The 24,299-nt window shown below is 49.8% G+C and overlaps 1 protein-coding gene across 1 annotated transcript in view; it reads left to right on the top strand.

Moving 5' to 3' along the window:
- Positions 1 to 24,299, top strand: part of LOC144338877 (polyprenol dehydrogenase) — a 317,444-nt gene that overhangs the window by 287,826 nt on the left and 5,319 nt on the right. Inside the window, exon 6 of the mRNA XM_077989802.1 lies at positions 11,161 to 11,368. Within this exon, the coding sequence (XP_077845928.1) occupies positions 11,161 to 11,368 (208 nt within the window). The remainder of the gene's footprint in view (positions 1 to 11,160; positions 11,369 to 24,299) is intronic.

The raw sequence follows: 24,299 nt of genomic DNA, 5'->3' as shown, positions 1-24,299 counted from the left end.
TAGTTCGACCATTGTGGAAGACAGTGTAGCACTTCCTCAAGGATCTGGAACTATTCATTGATACTTTGCTATTTTTTTCTTTTATATAGGAATATGTTGAAAGATAGATAAATATAACCAAGTGTAAAAGTATGCAAAAGAGGATGTATAATGTGTGCATACATACTTCCATATATATTTTTTGAGACGGGGTGTCTGTGATACAATTAAAGGGTTGCTGGCCAGGTGTGGTGGCTCACACCTGTAATCCCAGCACTTTGGGAGGCTGAGGCAGGCTGATCACCTGAGGTGCACAATCCACCCAGTCTGGTATTCTGTGACAGCAGCCTGACATGGACTAAGACACCTCATAAGAAGAGGGGACGAGGACAGACACCCATCGCCCAGACTGGAGTTCAGTGGCACCATCTCAGCTCACTGCAACCTCCGCCTCCCGGGTTTAAGTGATTCTCTTGCCTCAGCCACCTGAGTAGCTGGGATAACAGGCGTCCGCTACCACACCTGGCTAATTTTTGTATTTTTAGCAAAGAGATGGAGTTTTGCTGTGTTGCCTAGACTGGTCTTGAACTCCTGACCTCAAATGCTCCACCTACCTCAGCCTCCCAAAGTGCTGGGATTACCAGGTATGAGCCACCGCGCCCAGCCAGAGGCTTTTATTTCCTATAACAAAAATGTTTACAATATCACACAACATCTTGATGGTTACAGAGACAGATAATTGTCATGAAACTAGGAATGATTGTCAGGAAACAATCTCACGCCAAAAGTAGGGATAACTACTTTCTTTCTTTGAGTCTTCTTCTAGGACACCAAATAACAAGCCTTTAACTGTTTTTTGTTTGTTTTTGTTCTTGTTTTTTTTTTTTTTTTTTGAGATGGAGTCTTGCTCTGTCACCCAGGCTGGACTGGAGTGCAGTGGCATGATCTTGGCCCACTGCAACGTCCTCCTCCCGGGTTCAAGCAATTCTCCTGCTTCAGCCTCCCAAGTAGCTGAGGTGTTAGGCACGTGCCACCATGCCTGGCTAATTTTAGTATTTTGTTGCACAGACGGGAGTGCAGTAGCAGGATCTCAGCTGACTGCAACCTCCACCTCCCGGTTTCAAGCAATTCTCCTGCCTCAGCCTCCCCAGTAGTTGGGATTATAGGTATGCGCCACCACGCCAGGCTAACTTGTTGTTTTGTATTTTCAGTAGAGATGGAGTTTCACCATGTTGGCCAGGCTGGTCTTGAACTCCTGACCTCAAGTGATCCACCTGCCTCAGCCTCCCAAAGTGCTGGGATTACAGCTGTGAGCCACTGTGCCTGGCCAACAAGGCTTCCTTTAATTCTTTTTGTTTAATGTTTACCAAAAGGGATGACACAGTTGAAAAGCGGCTTTTACACAACTCTTTCCTAGACCAGAAAAATCAGTATCAATAGGGATCTTGTTTGAAATGCAGATGCTTGGGCCGGGCACGGTGGCTCACACCTGTCATCCCAGCACTTTGGGAGGCCGAGGCGGGTGAATCACCTGCGGTCGGGAGTTTGAAACCAGCCTGGCCAACACGGTGAAACCCCATCTCTACTAAAAATACAAAAATTAGCCAGGCGTGGTGGCACACACGTGTAATCCCAGCTACTCAGGAAGCTGAGGCAGGAGAATTGCTTCAACTGGGACTCAAAAGGCAGAGGTTGCAGTGAGCCAAGATCCTGCTACTGCCCTCCAGCCTGGGCTACAAAGCAAGATTCTATCTCAAAGAAAGAAAAAAGAAAAGAAATGCAGATGCTCACATTCTCAGATCATCCTCCAGATCTGCTAAGCCCAAATTTTGGAGAGCAGGAGTTGGCGAGCAGACGGTCTTTGGGGAATTCTGATGCGTGCTAAAATGTGAGAACCACTTGAATTTAAAATACACCGCCTTTTTTTTTGGTATGAAAGATGTGATTCTTGGCTTTCGCCTGATATAATTATTGCCAGTAATTAGTGTTAATTGCCAAGATTGATTTACTGGCTTGGAAAATTAGTGTTCTTGTAAAGGAATAAATCACAGCGTTGTAATGTATTCCAAAAATCCAAGAGAGTTTTTACACATGAGAGAGCCCGTCTCCTCAACTTGGCTGTACCGAATCATCCCCGTGGTGAAATAAATTTCAGTGGAAAGCACTTTGGGACGCCGAGGCGGGTGGATCACCTGAGGTCAGGAGTTCGAGACCAGCCTGGTCAACATGGCAAAACCCCATCTCTACTAAAATTACAAAAATTAGCCAGGCATGGTGGCACATGCCTGTAATCTCAGCTACTTGGGAGGCTGAAGCAGGAGAATTGCTTGAACCAGGGAGGCGGAAGTTGCAGTGAACCAAGATCATGCTATTGCACTCCAGCCTGGGCGACAGAGCAAGACTCCATCGCAAAAAAAAAAAAAAAAAAAAAGGCACAATGGTTCACACCTGTAATCCCAGCACTTTGGGAGGCCGAGGGGGGCAGATCACGAAGTCAGGAGATCAAGACAAACCTGGCCAACATGGTGAAACCCCGTCTCTACTAAAAATACAAAAATTAGCTGAGCGTGGTTGTGCACACCTGTAGTCCCAGCCACTCAGGAGACTGAGGCAGGAGAATCACTTGAACCCGGGAGACGGAGCTTGCAGTGAGCTGAGATTGCACCACTGCACTCCAGCCTGGTGACAGAGCGAGGCTCCGTCTCAAAAAGAAAAAAACTTCTCTTTGTTCACAGTGTTTTCTGAGTTCCTGGTGGGCGGCTTGTTATCAAGGATATTAAATGTAGGTGATAGTTATGAAGACTATTAAATGTAGATATCCTACAAAGAGTGTAATGGAGTTGTTTGTACTGTCAAAGGGAAAATTCAATTTAGACATGAAGGATTGTTATAATACTTACAAGTGTGTTGGATGCCACCCGTTCTTGCTCATTAAAACAGTGATTATCATCAGGTTTAATGAGCAGTGGAAAAATAGCTCCAGTCAACTAGGTTATGAGCAGTTGATTGAGTTTCTGTAATTGCATTGGCCATTTCATTACGCATGGATGTCCTGCAACTGAAATATGTTGCAATACATAGGCAGTCAACATTAAAAAAAAAAAAAACAGAAAACCTCCATCATCTTTGCTTCTGCACAAGTACCTGTGAAAGTGGATAAATAATCAATGCAAAAACTGCCTGTTGATCCGTATAAAAGGACACCACCTACCGAGACTGGCTGTTGGGGCACCGAGATACGACACGTATGCATCCTACTTATCCATCACAATAACTTACAAAGGTTCCTTTTTTTTTTTTTTTTTTTTTTTGAGACAGAGTCTTACTCTGTCGCCCAGGCTGGGGTGCAGTGGCACGATCTCGACCCATTGCAATCTTCACCTCCCAGGTTCACGCCTGCCACCACGCCCAGCTACTTTTTTGTATTCTTGATAGAGACAGGGTTTCACCTTGTTACGATCTCCCGACCTTGTGATCCACCCACCTCAGCCTCCCAAAGTGCTGGGATTACAGGCGTGAGCCACCGCGCCCGGTCTTATAAACACTCAAAGTATGTTCAGCCTTCACGATTTTTAATAACAAGAAGAGAGTAATGCTTTATATAATCAGCGAGAAATGGAGAACTCAAATACCCTTTTTTAAGATCCAGATTTAGCAGCAAGTGGTTGTTCTTCAGTTTGTTCTTCAACAAGAAAACTCATTGAATGATTTTTGTTTTGTTTTGTTGTTTTGGACAGCGTCTCCCCGTCTCGCCCAGGCTGGAGTGCAGTGGCGCCATCTTGGCTGACTGCCGTGTCTGCCTCCCAGGCTCAAATGGTTTTCTCCCACCTCAGCCTTGCAACTAGCTGGGACCACAGGTGTGCTTTACCACACCCAGCTACTGTTTTGTAGTTTTTGTAGAGGTAAGGTCTTACTATACTGCCCAGGCTGGTCTCGAACTCCTGTACTCAAGGGACCTGCCTGCCTCAGTCTCCCTAAGTGCTCAGATTACGTGCGTGAGCCACCACACCCGGCCTAATACCAACGACTTTTGTCAGTCCTTAGGGTTTCGTTTACAAGCCTTAATGGGTGTGTTCTGTGTATCTGCTTTCATGATTTTCCATTTCTGGTGTGGATATTTCTTCATCCCTAACCCCCACCCCGGGACTCTCTCCTGAACCTACGTGCCCCTCTTGGATTGATTTCTTCACCTCCCGTAGAGAAATGTATTGACTTTCCCCCGCCCCCACACCGTATTTTTAAACAATCTTCGTTGTCTCTTCTCCATGCACGCTGCTGCGTAAAACCGTAATTACAGAGCCAACCCCTCCATTTACTCTGGAAAAATCTGCCTTTGGATGATGCATTGTCTGCTTTTTCAAGTAACCATGCCTCTGACCCATCAATCAGATCCCGGAGATCCAGAACCAAATGCTTGTAGGTGATATTTGAAAGACGCTCATGCGAGCAGGAAAGCCAGTCCTTGCCTCTCTGCACTTAATAACTCCCTGTTTCCTGGACCCTCCTCTTCCCCCCGGGGTGAGGAGATTGGAGAACTTTGCCTTAAAAAGGTGTCTGGACAGTAATTGGGGGTTTGCAGTTTATCTTGGATCAAAGAGGGGACTTGAGCTGTGCACTGCGCAATTTCCTTGTCTTAATTCTTCCAGTCTCTTAAATTTCTTTCTATTTATTTTTTATTATTTTTAAAATTTTTTTATTTTTTTGAGACAGAGTTTTCCTCTTGTCACCCAGGCTGGAGTGCAATGGCACGATCTCAGTCAGCTCACTGCAACCTCCACTTCCCGGGTTCAAGTGATTCTCCTGCCTCAGCCTCCAGAGTAGCTGGGACTACAGGCACCCACCCCCATGCCCGGCTAAGTTTTGTATTTTCAGTAGAGACGCGGTTTCACCATGTTGGTCATTCTGGTCTCTGTTTGAAATGCCTGTTCCCCGGTGCCATAAATAAATAGCACTTGAACATAAATTTAATTTCCTCAGCAAGGCCATTTTTATACTTTCTGCAGGAAGGGTACACTCGATAGCAGTTTGACCACGAGGGTACAGCGAACAAAGGAGACAGAGAGTACAGCGAACAAAGGCGACAGGGTCATTTATAACCGGACACGTCCACCCTACGCTGTGTCTGGTTTCCATGGGCTGGAACGGGCCCTCACATTCCGTATTAGTTCCGATCAGCCAGCAACTTAGAACTTGTTAAAAGAGGCGAAGGCAGAGGAGAACAAAGGAAGGAGGAAGTCACTTGTGGAATGGTGGGAAAAGTAAAGACAGACCCAAATAAGGAAGGAGGAACACGCTCTGACCTCATGCTTGCTTGGACCAGCATAAGCATGCCAGGGCAGATATTTAGGCTACGTTGTGGGAGCTCGGAACATAAAGGACATGGATTTCTTTATCACGGCTAGCGGATACTTATGAACGTTCGCGCAGGTCTTGGAATACATTTTGCTTCTCAGAGAAGTTCCTATGTGTTCCTAATTAGATGGGGAGGAAAGTCTTTGAAGAGGAACCTTTATTTTTTCCAGGCCCAATGTCAGATTCTGGCGTGCGGCTTTCCGCTCCCCATGGCTGCGTGACGAGACAGCGGCTGGAGGCGGAACTGGGTCCCTGGAGGGCATAAATGAGGGCGTCACTTCTCCTCATGAAGCAATTCAAATATGCCTTTTGGACAACGGCAAAGGGACATCTCAGAAAATCTCAGCTCAGGTTGCGATTCCCCCCGGGGCGAGCTTCCCGAGCCGTGTGATCCCCTCTGTCTCCGGTTACACGAAGGTGGGAGCATTGCTTGGTTCCTAAGAGCACAGTGTTGGGGCTCAGAAAACGATCCCCTAAATGTTTCAGAGGCATTGGAACCAGAGCAACTCTGCCATGTTGAATCGGGTCTGGGTAAGATGCGGCCGAGACCGGCTGGGCTGCCTTCTCTGGAGGTGGGTGAGGCAATTCCAGGTCACAGGATGACAGAGGACGTCAGCACAAGGCACAGGTCACAGAGACCCTGCTGATAAAGCAGGTTGCGGGAAAGCCGGCAAATTCCGCCAAAACCGAGATGGCGATGAGAGTGACCGCTGGGCATCCTCTCTGGTCATGATACGCTAATTCTAATGCATTAGCTGCTAGGAAACAGTGTGCAGATGCCACGACATGGTCTGAAAGTGGGGATGGACCTTCAGCTGCGGGAATTGGTGACCCCTTTCCTAGAAGACTCGTGAGTAATCCACCCCTTGGTTAGCGGATCATCAAGAAATAACCGTAAAAATGGGCAACCAGCAGCTCTCGGGGCTGCTCTGGCTATGGAGTACACATTCTTTATTCCTCTACTCTCCTAATAAACTTGCTTTCACTTTACTCTGTGGACCCCCCCGGAGTTCTTTCCACAAGATCCAAGAACCCTTTCGAACTGCTGAAGGGATGGGGTGATGTGCCCACCTCCGCCTCCCAAGGTGCTGCTGGGATTATAGATGGGACCCACTGCACCCAGCCGGAATAGACTTTTTCACTCAATTTTTAATTTTTTTTTTTTTTTGAGATGGAGTCTCACTCTGTTGCCCAGGCTAGAGTGCAGTGGTGCAATCTCGACTCACTGCAACCTCCACCTCCTGGGTTCCAGCGATTCTCCTGCCTCAGCCTCCCGAGTAGCTGCGGCTACAGGCATGCGCCACCACTCTTGGCTAATTTTTTGTATTTTTAGTAGAGACGCGGTTTCACCGTGTTTGCTAGGATGGTCTCGATCTCCTGACCTCATGATCTGCCCGCCTCGAGCTCCCAAAGCCCTGGGATTACAGATGTGAGCCATCGTGCCCAGCCCAAGGTTTAATTTCTTAATATCAATTTCAAGCAGTGGTTTTAGTAAAAGATATTCATAGGCCAGGTGTGGTGGCTCACGCCTGTGATCCCAGCACTTTGGGAGGTCAAGATGGGCAGTTCACTTGAAGTCGGGAGTTCGAGACTGGCCTGGCCAACACAGTGAAACCCCAGCTGTACTGGAAATACAAAAATTAGCCGGGCGTGGTGTCGGGCACCTGTATTCCCAGCTACTCGGGAGGCTGAGGCAGGAGAATCACTTGAACCCGGGAGGCGGAGGTTGCAGTGAGCCAAGATCGTGCCACCGCACTCCAGCGTGGGCTACAGAGCAAGACTCTTTCTCAAAAAAAAAAAAAAAAAAAAACCACACAAAAAGGGCCAGGCATGGTGGCTCACGCCTGTAATCCCAGCACTTTGGGAGGCTGAGGTGGGGGGATCACGAGGTCAGGAGATCGAGACCATCCCGGCTAACACGGTGAAACCCCGTCTCTACTAAAAATAAAAATAAAAACATTAGCCGGGCGTGGTGGCAGGCGCCTGCAGTCCCAGCAACTCAGGAGGCTGAGGCAGGAGAATGGCGTGAACCCGGGAGGTGGAGGTTGCAGTGAGCCAAGATTATGCCACTGCACTCCAGACTGGGCGACAGAACGAGACTCCGTCACAACAAAAAAACCAAAAAAAAGAGATTTATGATTTTAAAGATTGAGTTACATGTTGTGAAGTTGCCCTCCCAAAAGGTATGTACAAGTGTATGTGCACGCCCTTCCTTTGGGTGTCTGGCCAATTCTCCCCGTGTTCTTCACAGTGGAAATGATGGCTTCTCGGAATGTTGCCAGTGTTACAGGAAAACAGATGGAGGGTCATTCCCTCTGAAGATCTGCTGAAAAATCAACTTGCAAAAGCAGATGAATGGGAGAAAAGGCATACAATGTTTACTCAGTGTATACGTACATGCTTTCATCTTCTTGGTTTTCTTTTATGTGCTTGCCTTGGGAAAAGCATTCTCATTTTTCTTCTCCAGATCTTCTCCAGAGTCTCGCTCCGTCGCCCAGGCTGGAGTGCAGTGGCGTGATCTCAGCTCACTGCAAGCTCCGCCTCCTGGGTTCACGCCATTCTCTTGCCTCAGCCTCCCGAGTAGCTGGGACTACAGGCGCCCGCCACCACGCCCGGCTCACTTTTTGTATTTTTAGTAGAGATGGGGGTTCACCGTATCAGCCAGGATGGTCTCAAACTCATGACCTGGGGATCCGCCCACTTCAGCCTCTCAAAGTGCTAGGATGACAGGTGTGAGCCACCGCACCTGACCCTCAATATTGTATTCTTATTCAGGAACAGCCTTTGTTGGTAAGAGGTATTGGATTTTCACTGATGTGTTTTCTGAAACACATATGATGACAGATGTCTTTCTTTTAATCTTTGGAATGTGTTAAACATTCTTTTAGGCTTTTTGATCTTATTTATTTAACATAATTATCATGCTGATATTCAAAATATATCTGAGATGGCTTTGCGAACCCCGAAAACTTGAGACAGGTGTCAGTTAATTTAGAAAGTCTGTTTTGCCACATTTGAGGACGCGTGCCTGTGACACAGCCTTAGGAAATCCTGACGACATGGGTGCAAGGTCGTTGGGGCACAGCTTTTGTGGTTGTTGTTGTTGTTGTTTTTGAGACAGTGTCACTCTGTTGCCTAGGCTGGAGTGCAAATGGTGCAATCTCAGCTCACTGCAATCTGCGCCTCCCAGGTTCAAGCAATTCTCCTGCCTCAGCCTCCTGAGTAGCTGGGACTACAGGCACATGCTACGTTGCCTGGCTAATTTTTTAATTTTTTTTTTAGTAGAGATGGGGTTTTGCCATGTTGGCCAGCCTGGTCTCGAACTCCTGACCTTGTGATCTGCCCACCTTGGCCTCCCAAAGTGCTGGGATTACAGGCGTGAGCCACTGCGTCTGGCCACAGCTTGGTTTTATACGTTTTAGGGAGACATGAGACATCAATCAATATATGTAAGAACTACGTTGGGGTGGGTGCTGTGGCTCACACCTGTAAACCCAGCACTTTGGGAGGCTGAGGCGGGTGGATCACCTGAGGTCAGGAGATCGAGACCAACCTGGCCAACATGGTGAAACCCCATCTCCACTAAAAATACAAAAAGTTAACTGGACGCGGTGGCAGGCTCCGGTAATCCCAGCTACTCGAGAGGCTGAGGCAGGAGGATGGCTTGAACCCAGGAGGCGGAGGTTGCAGTGAGCCAAGATTGTGCCATTGCACTCCAGCCTGGGTAACAAGAGCAAACTCCATCTCAAATATAAAGAAGTAGGGTCCTTGACAGGTGGGGACAACTGGAAACAGGGAGGGGGCTTCCAGGTCACAGGTGAGACCCAGATGGTTGCGTTCGTTTGGATTTCTGATGAGCCTTCCCAAAGGAGGGGATCAGATATGCGTCTGTCTCAGTGAGCACAGGCATGACTTTGAATAGAATGAAAGGCAGGTTTGCCTTCAGCAGGTTCCAGCTGGACTTTTCCTTTGAGCTTCCTGATTTTGGAGGGCCAAGATATTTTCCTTTCACAGCTTCCATCAGGATACATATACCATGTAGTTAATTCAGAAAATTAGGCCGGGTGCGGTGGCTCACGCCTGTAATCCCAGCACTTTGGGAGACCAAGGCGGGCGGATCACGAGGTCGGGAGATCGAGACCATCCTGGCTAACACGGTGAAACCCCGCCTCTACTAAAAATACAGAAAATTAGCCAGGCGTGGTAGTGGGTGCCTGTAGTCCCAGCTACTCGGGAGGCTGAGGCAGGAGAATGACTTGAACTCGGGAGGCGGAGCTTGCAGTGAGCTGAGATTGTGCCACCGCAGTCCAGCCTGGGCGACACAGCAAGTCTATGTCTCAAAAAATAATAATAGAAATAAAAAATAGAATATATATCTAAAAGAAGCAATGAACCTTCATCCACCTTGAAATATTGTTACAATAATTGTGTAGCAAATTGATCGCCTCTGGGCATCTTCGGAGCCCAGAGGAAAGGACATTATTGCTCAAATACTTCTCTTTGTCTTATTTAAAAGAACTATGAGGCCAATTCTAAGGCCAGTGATGTATTCCTAACATTAAATTCTAAAAGGAGTCTATAATGGTTGTGTGCCTTCAAGGGACATTATGTAACAACACAAATAACATCTCTTTAAAAAGTGTTTCTAAGGCATCAAGAGAAAAAGTGGAACATATTTACAGGAGCAAAGCTGGAAACATCCAGTTTTCTCTGTGTCTGATGATTGAGGTTACCGGAGAGGGGAGAGGCACGTTTCTCACTTTACCACGGTTATCTGATCGATTTTTATCACTATGTCCTTGATACTAAAACATTTCTCTAAACTGCTTGAACCAAGGTGCAAAGAGTTTAACGCGTGCTTAGTACACCGCAGAGCTTGCAATAGATGTGAGGGAAATTCTTGATAGCTTGGTAAGTTTGCCAAATTGCTCTTATGGATGTCTTTTATGATTTGAGACTCAAGAAGACCACGTGTGGCCAGGCGCGGTGGCTCACGCTTGTCGTCCCAGCACTTTGGGAGGCCAAGGCGGGTGGATCATCCGAGGTCAGGAGTTCAAGACCAGCCTGGCCAACATGGTGAAACCCCATCTCTAGTAAAAATACAAAAAATTAGCCAGGTTTGGTGACGGGAGCCTGTCATCCCAGCTACTCTGGAGGCTGAGGCACGCGATTCGCTTGAACCCGGAAGGCGGAGGTTGTGCCACTGTACTCCAGCCTGGGTGACAGAATGAGAATCTGTCTCAAAAAAACAAAAAAAACAAAACAAGACCGCATGGAAAGCCAGGTGCAGTGGCTCCTGCCTGTAATCCCAGCACTTTGGGAGGCTGAAGCAGGTGAATAACTTGAGGTCAGGAGTTTGAGACCAGCGTGGTCAATATGGTAAAACTCCAGTCTTTACTGAAAATACAGAACATTAGCAGAGTGTGGTGGCAGGTGCCTGTAGTCCCAGCTACTGGAGAGGCTGAGGCAGGAGAAGCGCTTGAACCGGACAGGTGTAGGTTGCAGTGAGCCAAGATTGCACCACTGCACTCCAGCCTGGGCGACAGAGTGAGACTCTGTCTCAAAAAAAGTTAAATAAAAATAAAAAATTAGTAACGTAATTTAACGTGTCTGACCCCGATACAATTAAGGGATGAGTCTGTAATACGAAGGTGAACTAGAACAATCCGCACGCATTGGAAAACTGGCCAAGAGATGGCATGATCACACGTGGGTCCAGGGGAGGTGGCTGCCTATCGATGTGGCCACTGGCACAGATGCTGCGCGGCTGAGGCACTTAGGCAGGAATATACCGTCAGCCTCTGACACCTTCTCCTGCTTGCCCCGCAGTGCCTGCTACTCAGCCCACGCAGCGTACGCCCAGAGCAAGCTGGCCCTCGTCCTGTTCACCTACCACCTCCAGCGGCTGCTGGCGGCTGAGGGAAGCCACGTGACCGCCAACGTGGTGGACCCTGGGGTGGTCCACACGGACCTCTACCAGCACGTGTTCTGGGGCACCCGTCTGGTAATGAAGCTTTTCAGCTGGTTGCTTTTCAAGGTAAGCCCCTTCTGCTTCTCTGATTCATGGCTACACGTGAAGATGCTGCGGGAAAGGGGGTCCCAATCCAGACCCCAAGGGAAGGTTCTTGGATCTCGTGCAAGAAAGAATTCAGGAGGAGTCTGCGGTGCACAGCGAAAGCAAGTTTATTGAGAAAGTAGAGGAATAAAGAATGGCTGCTCCGTAGACAGACCAGCCCTGAGGGTTGCTGGTGGCCCATTTTTATGGTTATTTCTTGATGATACGCTAAACAAGGGATGGATTATTCATGCCTCCCCTTTTTAGACCATACAGGGTAGCTTTCTGATGTTGCCGTGGCATTTGTAAGTGTCATGGTGCTGGTGGGAGTGTAGCAGTGAGGACAACCAGAGGTCACTCTCGTCTCCATTTTGCTTTTTGTGGGTTCTGGCCGACTTCTTTACTGCAACCTGTTGTATCAGCAAGGTCTTTCTGACCTGTACCTTGTACCGACCTCTTATCTCATCCTGCGACTTGGAATGCCTTAACTGTCTGGGAATGCAGCCCAGTAGGTCTCCGCCTCATTTCACCCAGCCCCCATTCAAGATGGAGTCACTGTGGTTCACACACCTCTGACACAGCCACTTCCAGGCCGCGTGTGCGGTGTTGGGGGCTCGCATTTGGTGATGTGTTTGTACATCCTCACCCCAAAGCCTTGGTTGCCTGCGAGCTCGGTGGGTGACGCTGTGTAGCTGTGTAGTGTAGGGAAGGGAAAGGCCAAGGGAAAAACATCCCCCTTTGCATTTTGAAGGTTGGCTGAAAAATCAACGCCCAAAATACAGTTTCCCTTATTGAAAGATGAATAAAGGAAATGACAGGCAAGTGTATTCTCATACATGGAGGAGAATGTCAGAGGAACTGCCCCGTTGCAGAAGGGGGTACACATGCTTTTGTCCTCTTCTCCTTAGGGGAAAGGGAGTGGGGGATTGGGGAATTTAGGGAACAGCAAATGATTTTTAAGGGAAGTCAATGGGTTTGAGCATGTACAGTGGCCCAAAAACAGATCATGTTTTTTGTTGTTGTTGTTTGTTTGCTTGTTTTTTTTTTGAGATGGAGTTTCGTGCTTTGTTGCCCAGACTGGAGTGCGGTGGCACGACCTCTGCCCAGTGCAGCCTCCGCCTCCCGGGTTCAAGCGATTCTCCTGCCTCAGCCTCCGGAGTAGCTGGGATTACAGGCGTGAACCCCCACAGCCAGCTAATTTTGTATTTTTAGTAGAGATGGGGTTTCGCCATGTTGGCCAGGCTGGTCTTGAACTCCTGACCTCATGATCCGCCCGCCTCGGCCTCCCAAAGTGCTGGGATGACAGGCCTGAGCCACCGCGCCCGGCCTCAGATAATGGTTTATGACGAGTCTGTCCAGGGACAGAGGCTGTTGAGCCCGCAGAACAGACAGTGGTTTATGAGAATTCTCTGCAGGGCTGTTGGCAGACGTCAGTCTTTCCTCCCGCGATGTGGGTTCAGAAGCTCAGGGAAGGGGCCAGTGGTCATTTTTCTTCTTTGGCGGGTCCGGACTTCAGGGAATTTCAGAGAACAATTTCATCCTGTGCATCGGGAGACACAGAGGACCCAGGACGGGGAGGTCAGAGAGATCTTGAGGCGTCTTCAGTTCCGCAGGATAAAGCCCCGTACTTTGGGGTATTGGTTTTTAAGATCCAGCCACTGAATGGTCCCACGTTTCTGCAATGATCTGTGTTGTTGTGATGCGTTATCTTCTTAAGCACTGCAGGATTTCATGCCCCAGCCATTCCCTTGAGTTTTTTTCTCTGTCTGTTTGTTTGAGATGGAATCTCTCTGTCGCCCAGGCTGGAGTGCCGTGGTATGATCTCGGCTCACAGCAACCTCCGCCTCCTGGGTTCAAGCAATTCTCCTACCTCAGCCTCCTGAGTAGCTGGGACTACAGGTGTGCACCACCACGCCTGGCTAGTTTTTGTATTTTTAGTAAAGACAGGGTTTCACCATGTTGGCCAGGCAGGTCTCGAACTCCTGACCTGCCTCAAGTAATCTGCCCGCCTTGGTCTCCCGAAGTGCTGGGATGACAGAAGTGAGCGACCGTGCCTGTCCCCCTTGAGGTCTTTTGCAGTGATATGTGTCTGGGAGCTATAGATTTACTTTCTTTCCTGTCTATCTCAAGTTGGGATTCTAAAGTTTTAATGACTTGTTTACAAAACAAAGAAAGAACCTCAAGAAGCTTTTCTGTTTTTCCCATTACCTTGCAGAATCGTCTAATTAGCATTTTTAAAAGCACCTGCTTTTGAAACACTGTCACGATTCGCCTTCAAAACCGCGTGGGTTGAGGAATTTTCAGAAGAGCGATTCTAACTCAGCTTTCAAAATTCCTGGGGCGTCTATTGCTTCGTTGAAGTTTTTCCACCTCTTTCTGAGTCAGTTTAGACAGCTTTTCCCTTAGATAATTGTCTGTTTCGTCAAGTTTTGGAATTAATGCTTGGTTACAAATTTCCTTTTCTCCCTCTTGGACTCCTGGCATTGCTCTTCGTTTCATCTGAAAGTCTCTCATGAAATGAGCTGCGCTCCTCCATCGCACACGTTTTCGGGGGATTAATTCCTTCCCTTATTTTGCAGTTTGCTTTCTTATCAATTCTTCTTCGAATCTCTAATTCCTCAAGCAATGGCATTTCTTTTTTTCTTTTTCCTTTTTTTTGTTTTTTGAGACAGAGTCTCGCTGTGTCGCCCAGGCTGGCGTGCAGTGGCGTGATCTCGGCTCACTGCAACCTCCGCCTCCCGGGTTCAAGTGATTCTCCTGCCTCAGCCTCCCCAGTAGCTGGGATTACAGGTGCCCGCCACCATGCCTGGCTAAGTGTTGTATTTTTAGTAGGGATGGGGTTGCACCATGTTGCCCAGGCTGGTCTCGAACTCCTGACCTCAGGTGATCCGCCCGCCTCGGCCCCCCTACGTGCTGGGATGACAGTCGTGAGCCCTGCGCCCAACTGTACTGCCCTTATTTTGCAGTTTGCTTTCTTATCCATTGTTCTTTGCATCTCTAGTTCCTCAAGCAAAGGAATTTCAAAATATTAGTTACTGTATTAAGCACTAAGTTTTTGCTAGCAAGACACCACAATTTGGATACATTCCATGCTTATAAAACCCCCATGAATCCCTCAGAGTGACTTTGGTATCCAAGGAGAACATTTGCTGTTTTTCTCTTTTTAAATTTTTTTTTTTTTTTTTTTTTTTAAGACGGAGTCTGCCTCTGTGGCCCAGGCTGGAGTGCAGTGGCACGATCTTGGCTCACTGCAAGCTCTGCCTCCCGGGTTCACGCCATTCTCCTGCCTCAGCTTCCCGAGCACCTGGGACCACAGGTGCCCACCACCACGCCTGGCTAATTTTGTGTGTGTGTGTGTGTGTGTATTTTTAGTAGAGACAGGGTTTCACCGTGTTAGCCAGGATGGTCTCGATCTGCTGACCTCGTGATCCGCCCTCCTCGGCCTCCCAGAGTGCTGGGATTACAGGCATGCGCCACCGCGCCCGGCCTCTTTTAAATTTTTTAGTGACCAGGTCTTGCTCTGTTACCCTGGCTGCAGTGCATTTTTTTTTTTTGTAGAGACGGAATGTTGCTGTTCACCCAGGGTGGTGTTGTGCACTGGGATTATGATACAATGCCTGGCGGCAGCCTTGAAATCCTGGCCTCAGGTGATTCTCCCACCTCTGCCTCCCAAAGTGCTGGGATGACAGGCATGAGCCACCGTGGCTGGCCTTTTTTTTTTTTCCGTAAATATTTAACAAGCAAAGTGGAACTTTAGCCACATGAATCATTCTTTAATCCTTTGATCATCATCTGCACATTTCGATTAAAAATAACCACGGGGCGTTGCTTGAGTCACACTCTGCCTTTGTGTAAGAGACAACATTATGGAAACTTTAAAATTCTAGAGTAGAAGAAATATGCATTAGCCTGACAATGAAATTAAAATAATCTAAGAATTTTGAAGAAAAGGCTATCCAGCAGCAGTAGCTTGATGCTGCCTTTATAATGCTAATTCTGTATTGCTGTATATGTATTATTTACTAGTGCGTATGCATGCACGCATTGTATATTTAGACTTGGAAGATCAGCTGGGTGCCGTGTCTCATGCCTGTAATCCCAGCACTTTGGGAGGTCAAGCTGGGCAGATTACTTGAGGTCAAAAGTTCAAGACCAGCCTGGCAAACATAGTGAAACACCATCTCTATTAAAAAATACAAAAAAATGAGCCAAGCGTCGTGGTGCGTGCCTGTCATCCAAGCTACTTGGGAGGCTGAGGCAGGAGAATTGCTTGAACCCAGGAGGCGGAGGTTGCAGTGAGCTGAGATTGCACCACTGCACTCCAGCCTGAAACTCCATCTCAAAAAAAAAAAACAAACCAAGAAAGACAAACGTTGCAGGACCTGCCCAGTGGTCCCTGGAGAGAATCTGTGTGACGTACATATCTCTGTGATGTTTCATATCATCTGAGGGCATAGTTGTGTGTCACTCTGAAGCCGCTATCCTCTGTGTCATCAGAACACATGGACTCGATTCCAGTTTCACAGCCACTCACCTGGGCGACCAGTTACTACCTGGAGAAAAACCAGGAGGTTGGTTGGTTGGTTTTTGAGATGGGATCTCACCTTGTCCCCCAGGCTGGAGTGCAGTGGCACAATGACAGCTCATGGCAGCCTCGACCTGCTGGACTCAAACAATCATGCCACCTCCACCTCCTGAGTAGCTGGGACTACAGGAATGCACCACCACACCTGGCTAATTTTTTAAACATTTTTCGGTAGAGCCAGGGTCTTGCTACGTTGCTCAGCCTGGTCTCCAGTTCCTGGCCCCCAGCGATCCTTCTGCTGTGGCCTCCCCAAGCACTGGGATTATGGTTTGTGCGTTTATAAAGACGAGGGGTTTGATTTGTCCGGTATACAGATGCACCAGGCCATTCCTCATGCTGAGACATGCGGATGGTCTCAGCCTCGGTAGGAGAGTAGCTTATTAATCTTTCAGAGGGCACGTGTGCTCTTCAGACCTCTAGGAAGCTCCTCACAGCTTCATCAGTGAAACTCAGTAACCCCCTACAATGTAGGCCCCTCCGAGGGAGTCAGTGAACGTGACTGTTACCTCTCTTCCCACCCTCATTGTCTTAAGATCAATGGGTGTTACAAAAAAGAGCTATCGGCCACCGGGTTCCTGTGGTGACTCATGCCTGTAGTCCCAACACTTGGGGAGGCCAAAGCAGGTGGATCGCCTGAGGGCAGGAGTTTGAGACCAGCCTAACCAACATGGAGAAACCCCGTCTCTACTAGAAATACAAAAATTAGCCAGGTGCAGTGGCAGACACCTGTAATCCCAGCTACTTGGGAGGCTGAGACAGGAGAATCGCTTGAACCCAGGGGCGGAGATTGTGGTGAGCCGAGATCATGCCACTGCACTCCAGCCTGGGCAACAAGAGCGAAACTCCACCTCAAAAAAAAAAAAAAAAAAAAGCTATTGTAAATGCTGAGTGTATCAGCTCCACCGTACAGGACATCCTGACCACTTTGAAATCGTGTGATCAGGCCTGCCATCAACATGCACAAATTTGCAGTGTAGACTGTGCCCACTTCACCATGAAGCAGACCACTTGTATCATTGCTTGTCTTAAGCATGTGTTTGCATCCACCGTGCAGTCTAATGAAAATGTGTCTTGGGGTTGATTGGAACTTGGATTGACGTGCCGAGAGGGTGACGGGTTAATGAATCAAGTCAAGGATGCAGGTACTGGGAATTGTTTTTTATTTTTTTATTTTTTAAGATGGAGCTTTGCTCTGTTGCCCAGGCTGGAGTGCAGCGGTGCAATCTTGGCTCACTGCAACCTCCGCCTGCTGGGTTCAAGCAATTCTGCCTCAGCCTTCTGAGTAGCTGGGACCTCAGGTGTGTCCCACCATGCCTGGCTAATTTTTATATTTTTAGTAGAGACAGGGTTTCAGTAGGTTTCAATGTGACCTCGAACTCAGTCTCAAGTGAGCCACCTGCCTCAGCCTGCCAAAGTGCTGAGATTACAGGCATGAGACACCATACCCAGCCCCCCAATTTCTTTTTTTTTTTAAATAAACAAATCTAACCACCCTAGCTGGACCTTCTGTTTCACCTGGGGACTGTCCCTGACTACAGTCTCCACTGCGGCAAATCCCCATATAGTAATCACTCATACAATTCACTCCAGTCCCCCGTGCTCCACTGAAAATGCCCCAGGTGGCCGGGCGTGGTGGCTCACGCCTGTAATCCCAGTGCTTTGGGAGGCCGAGGCGGGTGGATCACCTGAGATCAGAAGTTGAAGACCAGCCTGGCCAACGTGGTGAAACCCCATCTCTACTAAAAATACAAAAATTATCCGGGTGTGGTGGCGGGCGTCTGTCATCCCAGCTACTCGGGAGGCTGAGGCAGGAGAATCACTTGAACCCGGGAGCAGGAGGTTGCAGTGAGCCGAGATTGTACCACTGCGCTCCAGCCTGGGTGACAAGAGCGAAACTCCACCTCAGAAAAAAAAAGAAAAAAAAGAGAGGAAAAAAAGAAATTGCTCCAGGTGGAACCACCAGGGACTTCACCCCTTCCCTCCAACGTGCAAGCCTCGGCCCTGGTTGTTTCCTCCTCCACGCGTGCCCTTCCCCCAGGTATCCAGTCCCTCTCCTTCACTTCATTCAGGCCTGTGCCAAAACCTCCGGAGACAGGGCTTCGCCTGGGTGCTTGCTTTTCCCTTCACAAGGCTTTGTTTATCTTAATGGCTCCTCTCACCAACTGGCTTGTGTATTTATTGATTCCCTTATTTATTGTAAACTGAAGGAGTACAGGTACAGGTTTCTTTCTTTCTTTTTTTGAGATGCTCTGTTGCCTAGGCTGGAGTGCAGTGGCACGGTTTTGGCTCACTGCAACCCCTGCCCCCCGGGTTCAAGCGATTCTACTGCCTCAGCCCCCCGAGTAGCTGGGATTACAGGCATGTCCCACTATGCCCAGCTAATTTTCATATTTTTAATAGAGATGGGATTTCACCATGTTGGCCAGGATGGTCTTGATCTCTTGACGTCGTGATCCGCCTGCCTTGGCTTCCCAAAGTGCTGGGATGACAGGCATGAGCCACTGTGCCCTGCCTGGCCTGGCTTGTGTATTTATTGATTTGCTTATTTATTATAAATTCAAGGAATACAGGTGCAGATTTCTTGCATGGAGACATTGCACAGCAGAAGTCCGGGTTTCTGGTGAACCCATCACCCCAGCAGTGAATACTATACCCGCAGGTGATTTTTTTCATGCTCCACCTCCTGCCAGCCTCCCGCCTTTCCAGGTCCTCATTGTCAGTCCATTCTCTGTGTCCATGTAGACCCCACTGGTGAAGTCTCACTTGAAAGTCAGACAAGTGAGAACATGGCAGGATGGGCATTTGGCTTTCGGTGTCTGAGTAGTTGGTTAGGACAACGGCCTGCTTCTCACACGGAAGCTCTGTTTCCACTAAAATACAGCTTCCAATTTCCCTGCTGTTCCTCACTCCGAGCAGCACCATTCTGCTTTCTGTCCTGATGAGTCTGAGTACTCAAGGGACCTGAGAAAGTGGAAACAGGCCGAGTGCAGTGGCTCACGCCTGTCATCCAGCACTTTGGGAGACGGAGGCAGGTGTATCACCTGAGGTCACGAGTGCAAGACCAGCCTGACCAATATGGTAGAACCCCGTCTCTACTAAAAAATACAAAAATGAGCTCAGCGTGATGGCGTACGCCTGTAGTCCTAGCTACTCGAGAGGCTGAGGCAGGAGAATGGCTTGAAGCCAGGAGGTGAAGGCTGCAGTGAGCCGAGATTGTACCACTGCACTCCAGCCTGGGCGACAGAGCGAGACTCTGTCTCAAAAAATAAAAATAAAAAGTAAAATAATAAAATGAAAAGTGGAAACACGCAGTATTTGTCCATGTCACTGCAAAAGACATGATTTCCTTCTTTGATATGACTGCATCATATTCCACGGTGTGAATATACTATACTGTACTGTTTTTTATCTTAGCCCGTCCTCTGCTGGCAGACACTTAGGGGGATTGCATATCTTTGCTCTTCTCAATACTGCTGCAGAAAACCTACAACAGCTGTGTGTGTGGATCGGGGCTCTGTGCCTGGATCAGGGCTGTGTGCGTGGATCAGGGCTCTGTGCCTGGATCAGGACTGTGTGCGTGGATCAGGGCTCTGTGCCTGGATCAGGACTGTGTGCGTGGATCAGGGCTCTGTGCCTGGATCAGGACTGTGTGCGTGGATCAGGGCTCTGTGCCTGGATCAGGACTGTGTATGTGGATCAGGGCTCTGTGCCTGGATCAGGACTATGTGCGTGGATCAGGGCTCTGTGCCTGGATCAGGACTATGTGCGTGGATCAGGGCTCTGTGCCTGGATCAGGACTATGTGCGTGGATCAGGGCTCTGTGCCTGGATCAGGACTATGTGCGTGGATCAGGGCTCTGTGCCTGGATCAGGACTATGTGCGTGGATCAGGGCTCTGTGCCTGGATCAGGACTATGTGCGTGGATCAGGGCTCTGTGCCTGGATCAGGACTATGTGCGTGAATCAGGGCTCTGTGCCTGGATCAGGACTATGTGCGTGGATCAGGGCTCTGTGCCTGGATCAGGACTATGTGCGTGGATCAGGGCTCTGTGCCTGGATCAGGACTATGAGCGTGGATCAGGGCTCTGTGCCTGGATCAGGACTATGTGCGTGGATCAGGGCTCTGTGCCTGGATCAGGACTATGTGCGTGGATCAGGGCTCTGTGCCTGGATCAGGACTCTGTGCGTGGATCAGGGCTCTGTGCCTGGATCAGGACTATGTGCGTGGATCAGGGCTCTGTGCCTGGATCAGGACTATGTGCGTGGATCAGGGCTCTGTGCCTGGATCAGGACTATGTGCGTGGATCAGGGCTCTGTGCCTGGATCAGGACTATGTGCGTGGATCAGGGCTCTGTGCGTGGATCAGGACTATGTGCGTGGATCAGGGCTCTGTGCGTGGATCAGGGCTCTGTGCCTGGATCAGGGCTCTGTGCGTGGATCAGGGCTCTGTGCCTGGATCAGGACTATGTGCGTGGATCAGGGCTCTGTGCCTGGATCAGGACTGTGTGCGTGGATCAGGGCTCTGTGCCTGGATCAGGACTGTGTGCGTGGATCAGGGCTCTGTGCCTGGATCAGGACTGTGTGCGTGGATCAGGGCTCTGTGCCTGGATCAGGACTGTGTGCGTGGATCAGGGCTCTGTGCCTGGATCAGGACTGTGTGCGTGGATCAGGGCTCTGTGCCTGGATCAGGACTGTGTGTGTGGACCAGGGCTCTGTGCCTGGAAGGCAGGGAGGGAGGTGCTGAATGCATGTGTGTGGGTCTGGCTGTGTGCATGGATGAAGGTAGGGAGGCAGATGCTGACTGCATGTGTATGGAGCCAGCTGTGTGCATGGATCAGAGCTGTGTGCGTGGACCGGGGCTGTGTGTGTGGACCAGGGCTCTGTGCCTAGAAGGCAGGGAGGGAGGTGCTGAATGCATTTGTGTGGGTGTAGCTGTATTCATGGATCAGGGCTGTGTGCGTGGATCAGGGCTATGTTCATGGATCAGGGCTGTGTGTGTGGATCCCGGCTGTGTGCATGAATGAAGGCAGGGAGGGAGATATTGAATGCATGTGCATGGATTAGGGCTGTGTGCATGGATCATGGTTGTGTGCATGAATCAGGGCTGTGTGTATGGACTAGGGCTCTGTGCCTGGAAGGCAGGGAGGCATTTGTGTGGGTCTAGCTGTGTTCATGGATCAGGGCTGTGTGTGCATGGATCAGGGCTGTGTGCATGGATGAAGGCAGGGAGGGAGGTGCTGAATGCGTGTGTGTGGGTCCAGCTGTGTGCATGGATCAGGGCTGTGTGCATGGATCTGGGCTGTGTGCATGGATGAAGGCAGGGAGGGAAATATTGAATACATGTGCTTGGAGCCAGCTGTGTGCATGGATCAGGGCTGTGTGCATGGATCATGGTTGTGTGCATGGGTGAAGGCAGGGAGGGAGGTGCTGAATGAATGTGCGTGGGGCTAGCTGTGTGTATGGGTGAAGGCAGGGAGAGAGGTGCTATGTTCATGGATCAGGGCTGTGTGCATGGATCAAGGCTGTGTGCATGGATGAAGGTAGGGAGGCAGATGCTGAATGCATGTGTATGGAGCCAGCTGTGTGCATGGATCAGGGCTGTGTGCCTGGGTGAAGGCAGGGACGGAGATGCTGAATGCACGTGCATGGACCCAGCTGTGTGCATGGATCAGGGCTCATCATACCAAAGCAGAGAAAGAAGGGAGATGATGAGGGAGGGGTCTCTGGAAGAATCAGCCTGTGGCTATTTCCTGCAACAGCTCCCTTCTCCTCTCCTTCCCTGCTATGCCTCTCATTTTTCTAATTTGTTAATTCTGGATAATAATATCACGTAATATTGTTGTGAACATTGCTGACAGAATATGTGGGAAACCATTTTCTCAACTGTAAAGCGCTGTGTAATTATGTAATTATAAGCCATTCATTCCTCTCTCTGACTGTATTGCTTGTGGCTCTATTTAGTACCCTTGAAACTCTATCTTCTCTTCTATTTTGTGTGTGTTTCATCTTTTTTTTTTTTTTTTTCCTGCACTTGTGCCTCACCCTCCACCCACTGCCCATGCCTATTGGAAGCTCCCAGGCAGCAGGGGTTATTTCTAAAGCTGTCTTCCTTTGCCCCAAGAGCGGGCAAAATATGGGTGAGCATTTACTAAGCATTCATTGGACTGAATGAAGTTGGAGTGGCTTCTGTAGCTTGGAGCTCCAGCAGTCCCCAGGACTGAAGAGGGGCTTTATGCAGATTTTACTATAAATGTTGCTGTGCACCATCTCCCCGGCACCCCCGGCGGACGTCTGGGACTTCAAAGATTCCCTTGTATGTGTTAAAAGGGAACACACTGCGTTCTTGGGTTTGGGTTCACATTTATACATCTTCTGTCCTCTTGCCAGTCTCTAAAGATTGTCATTTTTAAAAAAAAGCTGTAGATAAAACGGGATGTGTTGTTTAAGCCACAGGGAGCATGATTTACAGGACCGTGTTGTGTATTCAGAAGGCAACTTTCATTTCCCTGCACAAGGCGCCACCAAGGAAGGCCACTTCATCATTCTGAGAGTGTGTGGAAGACAGCACCTGTCAGCCACAGCTGCCCAGGGGCAGATAATTAAATTCTGCCATGAAGCCGCAGTTCCTTGCTCTATACGGGAGGGCGGCCAGATAGGACGTGTTTTAGTCTTTGTCGGCCACCTCTAGTCTCTTTGGCATCTCCTTCCTCCCTCCCTCCCTCCCTCCCTCCCTCCCTTCCTCCCTCCCTTCCTCCCTCCCTCCCTCCCTTCCTCCCTTCCTTCCTCCCTTCCTCCCTTCCTCCCTCCCTCCCTCCATTCCTCCCTCCCTTCCTCCCTCCCTTCCTCCCTCCCTCCCTCCCTCCCTCCCTCCCTTCCTCCCTCCCTCCCTGCCTCCTTCCCCTCCTTCTTTCCCTCCTTCTTTCCCTCCTTCCCTCCCTCCCTCCTTCCTCCCTCCCTCCCTTCCTTTCTCCCTCCCTTCCTTTCTCCCTCCCTCCCTTCCTCCCTCCCTTCCTCCCTCCCTTCCTCCCTTCCTCCCTCCCTTCCTCCCTCCCTCCCTCCCTCCCTCCCTTTCTTCCTTCCTCCCTGCCTCCCTTCCTCCCTTCCTCCCTCCCTCCCTCCCTCCCTTTCTTCCTTCCTCCCTGCCTCCCTTCCTCCCTTCCTCCCTGCCTCCCTCCCTCTCTCCCTCTCTCCCTCCCTCCCTCTCTCCCTCTCTCCCTCTCTCCCTCCCTCCTTCCTCCCTCCCTCCCTTCCTCCCTTCCTCCCTCCCTCCCTCCCTCTCTCCCTCCCTCCTTCCTTCCTCCCTTCCTCCCTTCCTCCCTTCCTCCCTCCCTCCCTTCCTCCCTCCCTCCCTCCCTCCCTTCCTTCCTTCCTTCCTTCCTTCCTTCCTTCCTTCCTTCCTTCCTTCCTCTATTCCTTCCCTCCTTCCTTCCCTCCTTCCCTCCCTCCCTCCCTCCCTCCTTCCTTCCTTCCTCCCTTCCTTCCTCCCCTTCTTCTTTCCCTCCTTCTTTCCCTCCTTCCTTCCTTCCTTCCTTCCTTCCTTCCTCCCTTCCTCCCTCCCTCCCTTCCTTCCTCCCTTCCTCCCTCCCTTCCTCCCTCCCTCCCTCCCTTCCTCCCTTCCTCCCTTCCTCCCTCCCTTTCCTTTCTCCCTTCCTCTCTCCCTTCCTCCCTTCCTCCCTCCCTTCCTCCCTCCCTCCCTCCCTCCTTCCTTCCTTCCTTCCTTCCTCCCTCCCTCCCTCCCTCCCTCCTTCCTTCCTTCCTTCCTTCCTCCCTCCCTCCCTCCTTCCTTCCTTCCTCCCTCCCTCCCTCCTTCCCTCCTTTCCTCCTTCCCTCCTTTCCTCCTTCCTTCCTTCCTTCCTTCCCACTTTAAGAATCTAAAACCATTCTTAGGTAGTAGCCTGTACAGAAACAGGTCCAGGCTGAATTTCACCCGTGGTGTAGAGTTTGCAGAGTTGCATAAGCAGCCGGAATGAGTGGGGTTCCCCGCGTGGTCTCTGAGCTCAGCAGCGTCTGGGAGCTGGTTAGAAATGCAGAGTCTTGGGTCAGGCACGGTGGCTCATGCCTGTCATCCCAGCACTTTTGGAGGCAGACGTGGGTGAATCATGAGGTCAGGAGTTCGAAACCAGCCTGGCCGACTTGGTGAACTCCCATCTGTACTAAAAATACAAAAAATTAGCTGGGCTAGTGGCGGGCGCCTGTAATCCCAGCCACTCGGGAGGTTGAGGCAGGAGAATTGCTTGAACTCGGGAGGCGGAGGTTGCAACGAGCCAAGATCATGCCATTACTCCAGCCCTGGCGACAGAGTGAGACTCCATCTAAAAAAGAAAAAAAA

Source organism: Macaca mulatta, chromosome Y, assembly GCF_049350105.2.
Source record: "Macaca mulatta isolate MMU2019108-1 chromosome Y, T2T-MMU8v2.0, whole genome shotgun sequence".
Taxonomy (NCBI): Eukaryota; Metazoa; Chordata; class Mammalia; order Primates; family Cercopithecidae; genus Macaca; species Macaca mulatta.
This window is presented reverse-complemented; position numbering and strand designations above follow the sequence as displayed.